Source organism: Danio aesculapii, chromosome 7 (assembly GCF_903798145.1).
Source record: "Danio aesculapii chromosome 7, fDanAes4.1, whole genome shotgun sequence".
In the NCBI taxonomy this organism is placed as follows: domain Eukaryota; kingdom Metazoa; phylum Chordata; class Actinopteri; order Cypriniformes; family Danionidae; genus Danio; species Danio aesculapii.
In genome coordinates this window covers 65,302,681-65,312,363 of record NC_079441.1, presented here as the reverse complement: position 1 = coordinate 65,312,363, position 9,683 = coordinate 65,302,681, and the positions used below count along the sequence as shown (strand labels likewise).

Below are 9,683 nucleotides of genomic sequence, written 5' to 3'. Positions count from 1 at the left end.
GTTCGGTCAGTGTGTGAGTCTACTGCCGTTCATCACCACTGGATACGAACAAGTACAAAAACCAAAATCTGCGATATTGGGTTTGAGGCTTGAGTCGCAACCATGTCTCGGGGATCCATTGAAATCCCTCTGCGGGACACAGATGAGGTTTGGACTCGTTTTATCTCTATGATGCCGAGAATAATTGTATTACTGCTCTATGAATAAATTAGCTATCATCTGCTAACATGCTATCATTCACGCGCTTATGACGAGTGTACATAAAATTAACTAGCTAACGAATGCAAATGACAGAAATGATTCAGTTCGTCCTGGGAGTAAAGTTGTGACTGTGAACTTGTCTCATGTTATAACGTTACGTTGATGTGAAACGGTTGTTTATGTCTATTTATATCATGTGCAAATATTTGGAGAAAACCCACACACAGCAATAATAAAATAAAAGTAGGCATAAGCATATTACTAAAGAAAAAAAAATAAAGATTTATTACAATTTTAATTATTCTAACAATCTAATTAATATTAATATTTTTATATATTATTATATTATAATTACTTTATATATATACTGGGAGATATATCTGTGGATTGATGGCATTTCATGCAGTTCAGACTTATAATCTTAAAATGTCAGCAAAATCACCTGTTTTGTCATCACTTTAGACATTACGCTAGAGAATCATTCAAATACTAGCTCTAAAAAGATCTTGGTGAATTAGTAACAGTTTCTGCTGTTCTGACATCAGATGTGAATGAATGGCGAAAGAAAGTAGTTCCTCTTACAAAACGGTTTTGAGACTGTCCGTGTTTGATTTTCTTTTTTTATTTACACGATTATGCTGTCAAACTGTTGTATAAATGCAATATCACACTCGTAGCAGTGCGATGTGGCTGTATTATTAGCCCCGCTGTTTCTTTTTTCCCCGAATTTCTGTTTAGCGGAGAGAAGATTGTTTCGACATATTTCTAAACATAATAGTTTTAATAACTCATCTCTAATAACTACTACTACATATATTTCAAGACACTTCTTTACAGCTTAAAGTGACATTTAAAGGCTTAACTATTTTAATTAGGTTAACTAGCCAGGTTAGGGTAATTAGGCAAGTAATTGTACAACAATGGTTTGTTCTGTAGACTATCAAAAAAAAAAGTTTGAAGGGGCTAATAATTTTGACCTTAAAATGGTTCATAAAAAAAAAAAACTGCTTTTATTCTAGCCTAAATAAAACAAATAAGACTTTCTCCAGAAGAAAAAATATTATCTGACATACTGTGAAAATTTCCTTGCTCTGTTAAACATCATTTGGGAAATATAAAAAATAAAATTAAAATAAAAGGGGGCTAATAGTTCTGACTTTAACTGTGTGTATGTGTGTGTGTGTGTGTGTATATATATATTTATGTGTATGTGCGTAATTATTGTCACACATTTCAATAAGGTTTTATTAGTTATTGATAGTTATGTATTTACTAACATTGCATGATAATAAACAATACTTTTGCTGCTTTTTTAACCATAGTTCAACAGTACATTAATAAAATGCAAATCCATGCTTGTTAACAATAATTCACTGTAAGTTCACATTAACTAAGAGTGTCTGTATTATTATTAACTAACGTTTACAAACATGAATCAATTTTGTATTAAGTGTGTTGTTTATTGTTTATGTTAGTAAATACTACCTTATTGTAAAGTATTATTATTATTAAAAATCTATATTATTTCTCAGTTTATAAATAGATAGCATAGATTTATCAGGAAGTAAATAAATTGATTATTATATCTATGACATTTTAAGATATCTATTGCAGCTATATGTGCTATAACAGCCAAATTCTCTGATGGATCTTTATCTCATTGTCATTAATGATATGCAATTAATGTGCTCTTTCATTCTCAGGTTATCGAGCTCGACTTCGACCAGCTTCCAGAAGGAGATGAAGTCATCAGTATCCTCAAGCAGGAGCACACGCAGCTGCACATATGGATCGCACTCGCTGTAAGTCCCACGCTTGTTTATCATGTCATCGTTAGGATTTCTGGAGCAATGACACCTCACCGCTGTGTCTTTTTAGCTGGAGTACTACAAGCAAGGCAAGACAGAAGATTTTGTCAAGCTGCTGGAGGCGGCACGCATTGACGGAAACCTGGATTACAGAGACCATGAGAAGGACCAGATGACCTGTTTGGACACACTAGCAGCTTATTATGTCCAACAGGCTCGGAAAGAGAAGAACAAAGATGCCAAAAAGGATCTCATCAACCAGTCCACACTTCTGTACACCATGGCTGACAAGATCATCATGTACGATCAGGTAAATCAAAGTGACGGGAGTCACTGTCACGCTGAAGAAGTCATTGGGTCTTTTTCACTAATTATTGTGCAAGTTTTTCATATTAATGCGCACATTTGAACTTCTCACTTTCCACCTAAATAACAACATATTGATCATTTTTATTGCTTTATTTATTATTTATTTAACGCTTCAACATGCTTTATTATTATTTTTATATACTTTATTATTATTATTATTATTTTTTATACATTTTATCAAGAATTTTTTTTTTTATAAAAATAAAAAAATACAATAACATCGAAACTTGAACAGTTACAGGTCACATATTTCCTTACAAGTCACATGAACAAATACAAATAACACAATGTAAAGGCATAAGCACAATCCATTTCTCCTAATATTGCAGGTATTTGTCCATTTGTCAACATGTATTATTTTTATTGTCTTTTAGTACTGTCACGATTACCGGTTTACAGATTCAGATGTTTATATTCATTAAAACCGTGATTTATTATCGAGTTTTTAAAACTCGCAGTAAATCCTGTAACATTGCAATTAGTTAGCCACAAAAGGCTGCAATGTAAATGCATTTATGTAGGCTGCTAATAAATATATATTTATATATGAGCAATTCCAGCGTTATGGATGTGACATTTGAAGTAATAATTCAAAACGTAGATTCAGAGAGAAGGTGTATTTTAACATATTGAAGCATCTGTTTATATTTTTCAAAACAACTAACCACAGAGTTATGTCAAACTAAACATTTTTTTATTTTAAATGAGGAAAAAAAATGCGTTATGGATGTGACGAAAAAAGGGATCAAGTTTACAGTATACAACATACTTTGTAGAAATTCAGTGAGTAAAACTGCACAACCCAAAATAAATAATGCTAATCAAAAGGATAAGTTGACTCACTATAGAACAAAAATGATTAATTTTATTTTACACTTTTGCACTCATAAGGAAAAAGCTTCGTTCTGGATGCGACTCCTCTCCATTATGGATGTGACGGATGTGAAATTGCCACTTGTGTAACATTGGTAAACTACATATATTTGTTTGAAAAGATTGACAGAAACGTGTTTGAGTATTTTTCAATTACTGTAGAATGGTTGCTTGCACACATGAAACGTACAAATGGTTTCGCTATTTTGGTGAAAACTTCCTTTTTTCATGGCAAGGTTGATTTTTGCATGGAATTGCTCATACACAGTTAATGTATGTTGTATTCATTTTATTTAAAGTGAGTTCTGCACATTATTGACAATATTGAGCTGAAGCTTGACTTGCAAAATTAAATCGCAAACGTATATGCCAGAATTAGTCAGAAAAATTGCAATTAGATATTTGTGTGAAATCGCACAGCCATTTTTGGCTTTTATGCAGGTTTGTGAAAAACAAGGTAAACATGGATCTCTGTGTGGTAGCTATCTAAGTGCAGATTTAACAATTAATACATTGATTGATTAAGAAAAATCAAATGTACCTATTAGGCATGGGCCGGTATAAGATTCTGACGGTATGATAACCTTAGATAAAAATATCACAGTTTCACGGTATTGTGATTACTGCTCTAAAATGTGTTCTTTTTAAACGTCTGGGTAAAAACCAACAATTTTTTCCCTCTTTTAAACCAATATATTTAATTTTTTATTTTAACAGTATATTTTATTATTATTTCAATAAATTTTAAAATGTTTAGGAGCAGTAAACATGTCAGGCTTAATAATTCAAATGAATCATGAATGAAGACTCCTGCTGTGTTCATTAGTTTCAAAAATACAGATTTCTTTACAATTTAAACGGCATCTTTGGATTTGTTTTTCTGCTGGAGATACTGTTGTCCTAAAAAAAAAAAAAAAAAAAGTAAATAAAAAATCATACACATACCTTAGGAACGGTATTACAGAATATTTTGGTGGTTTTAAAACCTTGACTTTTCCAAACCCGCGGTATACCTTGAACACAGTTATCGTCCCATGCCTAGTACCTATAAAAACACAATGTACATAAAATAATACAAATATGAATAAACATATCCAAAATACACAGATCCCTGATTGTTGTTTGCTACAAAACTGCAAAAAAATCGGCAAATTTTATTTGTTGTTTGTTCATTTTCAGATGTAAAACTTGGTGAAATGCCTTAAGTGTGTCTATCATTTAATTCTAAACATTTTCAGGTCTTCTTAACAAAACCGTAATAAATCATAACCTTTAATGATAAGATTTATAACTGTGATAATTTTGGTCACCATTATCAGGATATGAAATATTTATACCGTTGCATATCTAATGTTTTTTGATATTTTGTTTTGTCACAGAACCATCTTTTGGGAAGAGCTTGCTTTTGTCTCCTTGAAGGAGATAAAATGGATCAGGCAGATGCCCAGTTTCAGTTTGTACTTAACCAGTCAACGAACAACATCCCTGCTCTGCTGGGTAAATATTTCACACCATCATTCGAAATCACTGATTTCTGTTTTCATCATTAAAGTGATCTTTCCATTACACTGAACTGAAATAAACTGAAGCGCTATAGAAATAAGTATGAATTGAATCCACACTAAAAAAAGACATTAAAAATGGTTTGATCACTCAAAAATGAAAATTTTATTATCAGATATTTAATTCTTCTGTTTAAAATAAAATGACGTTGCCAAAAGGTCACATTGACTTTCATAGTAGGAAAAATACTTATGACTAGCAGAATTTTTCGAATAATCTACAGCACAAGTAAAAAATAACACTTTGTGTATTATTAATGGTATTATAAAGGCATTATTTTGATGAAGCCTATCGTCTAATAGTGAAATGGCAAAGTTTGAAATTTTTAAATTAGGAAGATATTAAAATCAGAATTGCATTATTAATTATTATAATGTATGCTCACTACAAGTTTTTTCTTTCGTGTATGTCTGTGCCAAACCCTAAAAAGTAAAAAAAATATATTTTTAAGTTCTCTCTATAGTTAGATTTAATCAAATATTGTAAGTCTGGCAATATGATAAAATATTGTTACAATTTCAGATGTTTTCTATTTGAATATGTTTTGAAATAAAAAAAAATTCCAGAATCGTTACTCCAGCCTTCAGTACCATTTCTGTTTTTATCTTACTAACATTGCTGAAAAATTCATTAAAAATAACAGTTATTTAATATTTATGTTTTTAATATTTCAATGTTCATAAATGCATTTATCTATTTAATGCACCCTTGCTTAATAAAAGCACTTTTAATCTTTCCCTTAAACTACTAACTTTCAAATAGTTGTGTATTACTTCTGTCAACTTACACAATACACTGTTTTTACTGTGATTTTGATCAGTAATTACTGTGATTTTGAAAAATCATAATTATTTTATATGATCAGTAGTGCACATGGTTTATTTTGGGATTGTACAGGTTAGTTAGGTACAGACTTATCGTATTATTTTTTGCATATGTGTTTACATATGATGTAAAAAAAGGAATTTCATGACTATGTTAATGATTATTGTTGTTTATGTCACACCACAGGTAAAGCGTGCATCTCCTTCAACAAAAAGGATTACAGAGGAGCTCTAGCCTACTACAAAAAAGCTCTTCGCACTAACCCTGGCTGTCCAGGTGAGTTTCTTTTCCTTAAACTCACCACTCTTCGCAAACTGCATGTTGAAGAAAAACTAAAGAATCCAGTGCACTTTCATTCAAAATAAAAACTGGTGTGATGTCATTCTGAATAAAATCCGTCACTATGTTTCAGTAGTAGCAAATGACATGGTAAATTTAGCTCTGGCTAGTAAACAGTTTTTAATTATCACTGGTTTGAGGCATTTAAAAAAAATTACAAAATAGTTATCAGTGGCTCAGGCTTATTTGAGAGCAAAAAAGGATATAAAAATATTACTATCGTGTATATAATAATAGTCATGATGATTTGTAGTACCCGCATGAGTCATGCTATTAGTGTAACCCATTGTGATCTAGGAATAACATACCTTGGAATGTCAAAATTGGCCAATTAGAATCAATACTCTTTTATTATTATTACCCCCCTTCATTTCAGAGTGTGTTTGTTTATGTTTTTATGTTCACTTTATGTATTTTATGTATTGGACTAGGGCTGCACAATATTGGAAAAATCACATTGCGATATTTTAATTTGCTGTCATATATATTGTTATAAAAACCTAATTTTACCAGTTGGTTTGAATTACTTGATTTGAAAAGATGTCATTAATTTAGATCAACTGGGATGGTCAAGTCTATGCAGTGCATTTGCATAAAATACAATTAATTACAAGCATATATAATTGCAGCAGAACAAAAATAAAAGTTAGAAAACAATGGCTTTCTGGGGAGTCTAGCAGTATTCAAGGACGGCAATTGAACAATCAAATGTAAAATGACATGGTCATCATTGTATAAATCATTTGAAAGCGTAATATTTATTAATATCTTCTTCTTTCAATCTTCAATAAATAATCTAATCCTGCAATGTGGCTATTGCAGATACATACTCAGTGCTCAAAGTATACATTGTTCAGCCCGATATTGAATGTTATTAAATTACTGAATTTTGTTTGGAATTAATAAAGCATTTAACTAATTAAGTATTCAAGAGAAACATTGATCATTATTATTACATGGCTCTGTGGAAGACTTGATTCTGATTGGCCAATCACGACATTCCAAAGTTTGTTATTCCTAGATAACAACTGGTTAATAACTAATAACAGGCACATTCATGTATTAATAACACAGACAATATTAAGAAATAACACCTTTGAATGTTGTGATTGGCCAATCAGAAACAAGTATTCTAGAGAGTCATGGAATAATAACTACTATTAATGACCATATTTCTGAGTCTGTGTTTCCCCCCCATCCCACACCAACCCAAAACACTGTGCCTCACACAGGTGAATGGGCTTAACAAACAACCTGTAGAAAGCACACTCATTCATCTCACTGACACATTAACAGACACAAACACTGTGCATTTATGAAGTGTGCTTCACACAGGTGACTGGGCTTGACAAACCACCTGTAGAAACCACTCTCTCTCTCTCTAGCACTCTTACTCTAGCACTAAATTCTCTGAGCACAAATAAGTTCATTTGTATAAATGGTACTTCTTGTGTGTATTGCCTCTGCTTGTTGAATCGCTGAATGCCTTCTTAATTGTAAGTTACTTTGGACAAAAGCATCTGCTAAATGTAAAGTTAGCAGGTCAGATGCGTCCGGTTAAGGCCGAACTGATTTCTATGTAAATTGTTGTATTTCAGCTGAGGTGAGGCTAGGTATGGGCCACTGCTTTGTCAAGCTCAACAAACTGGAGAAAGCTCGCTTGGCATTTGGCAGGGCTCTGGAGCTTAACTCCAAATGTGTGGGAGCGCTGGTGGGCTTGGCCGTGCTGGAGCTCAACAACAAAGAGGCCGACTCCATCAAGAACGGTGTCCAGCTGCTCTCCAGAGCATACACCATTGACCCCAGCAACCCAATGGTGCTCAATCACCTGGCCAATCATTTCTTCTTCAAAAAGGTAAAGACCTGGAGAGGCTTTAAATTGAATCTACAATTTCTATCAAAAGTAAACCTTAAAAAACTTTTTATCTTGTATATTATTGTTATTATTCATGATTTCCGCTACATTCATTCTTCCATGGCGGGGCGCCACACCAAAATTCATTCCCCCCACGGCTACATTACAGCTTCTCATTCAAAACATTCAGTTGTTGTTGTTTTTTTTAAATAGAGGGTTATAATCGCACCAAAACGTATTAAAAGGTAAGTGAATTATAACAGGGCGAACTTTTCTGTAATTGTAGTAATGCTGTGCGTTATTTGTTTAACCCCATAGATATTTACTTTAGATGTCGCCTACCCTGTTGTTGTCGTCTATTGGAAGGAATGCGTCAATGGAGCCACCATTTTTGTACAGGGTAGCGCTCCATTGAAATGAATGCGAGACCAAGGTTCAGTGGAGGACCGAGGCCATCTAGAGCCAGAAACATACATATGCAAATATCTATAATCGGGAGTTATCCCGGTGGTCATTATGCAAATATTTTTTAAATTATGAAAATTATAATTGTCCATCACTTTTCTGTGTTGATGGGTAAGTTTGCGCACGGACATCCTGACAATAACAGAGTGTTTGTGTGCATGGAAATGTACCAGCCACCCTTTTTATATTAAAAACAAATTTGAATAAATGTTGGAGTAAGTAAAATCTTTTCAACTAACACTCACTGCATTTTAGCAGTAAGAAGCTACTATACAGAATATTGAGCTGAAGCTGACTACAAAAGTAAATTGCAAATCAAATCGAAATATCTGTCGAAAAAATTGCAATTAGATATTTTGCCCAAATAGCACAGCCCTACTGGTATGGCAATAAATTCAAAACTCTCTCTCTCTATCTCAAAAAGGTAAAGCTAGACCTCTCTTGCGATCTGCTTGTGATCTTTTTCGAATCTGTGGTCTTATGATGTTCTTTGTGTTTTTCAGGATTACAGTAAAGTGCAGCATTTGGCTCTTCACGCGTTTCACAACACAGAGGTGGAGGCGATGCAGGCAGAGAGCTGCTATCAGTTAGCACGTTCTTTCCACGTACAGGTGAGAAATAGGGCTACTATATTTGCCTAAATAGTTTATATTATAATGATATATTGTATAAACTATTTTTGTAACAATTTACAACAACGCTGTATTAGTTAAGTTGGGGATAAAGTATATCCAGGAGATTATTATCACAGAATAAAGCCAGATTACCGGCAGCCTGACACAAAATGCAACACTGTTGTATGAGACTGAAGGGCGTTATTCTGCAAAAAACCTCCTGGATGTACTTTATCTAACTTGTTATATCACTACTTGCCACAAAACCTAAAAATTAGACACAAAACAGTTAACAGAGCAGTAATAGTTTATTTAGAAGAAGTTATTTATCATATTTCGAAGTGAAAAAGAGCATATACCAGGGTGTCCGCAGACAAATATTTCAGAGGATTTATATTTTATATATTTTAGCATTGCTGACTGAACCTAAGAGGATGATTGGGAATGTTGGCGTTTTCATTTATTTATTTATTTATTTATTTATTTATTTATTTATTTATTTATTTATTTATTTATTTAAATCAATAGTTATTAATATTATTAATTATTTATGTATATAAAACAATGAATGTAAAAAATGACCTGTTTATTTAAATTTAGCTGAGTAAGTTTTTTAATTATGTTAATTGTTAGCTTATGCCATTTGTTAATAAACTTGCCCAATATATATATATATATATATATATATATATATATATATATATATATATATATATATATATATATGTATGTCTTTCAGTCAACTAAAATTTTCTGCGTTGTGTAACACTT

At 32.3% G+C, this 9,683-nt stretch overlaps 1 protein-coding gene across 1 annotated transcript in view; it reads left to right on the top strand.

The window, feature by feature from the left end:
• ctr9 (CTR9 homolog, Paf1/RNA polymerase II complex component) overlaps window positions 1-9,683 on the top strand; it is a 32,352-nt gene continuing 22,669 nt past the window's right edge. Inside the window, exons 1-7 of the mRNA XM_056462357.1 lie at window positions 1-147; window positions 1,905-2,003; window positions 2,080-2,319; window positions 4,631-4,748; window positions 5,826-5,915; window positions 7,577-7,833; window positions 8,802-8,909. Coding sequence (XP_056318332.1) covers window positions 103-147; window positions 1,905-2,003; window positions 2,080-2,319; window positions 4,631-4,748; window positions 5,826-5,915; window positions 7,577-7,833; window positions 8,802-8,909 — 957 coding nt within the window. The 5' untranslated portion in view covers window positions 1-102. The remainder of the gene's footprint in view (window positions 148-1,904; window positions 2,004-2,079; window positions 2,320-4,630; window positions 4,749-5,825; window positions 5,916-7,576; window positions 7,834-8,801; window positions 8,910-9,683) is intronic.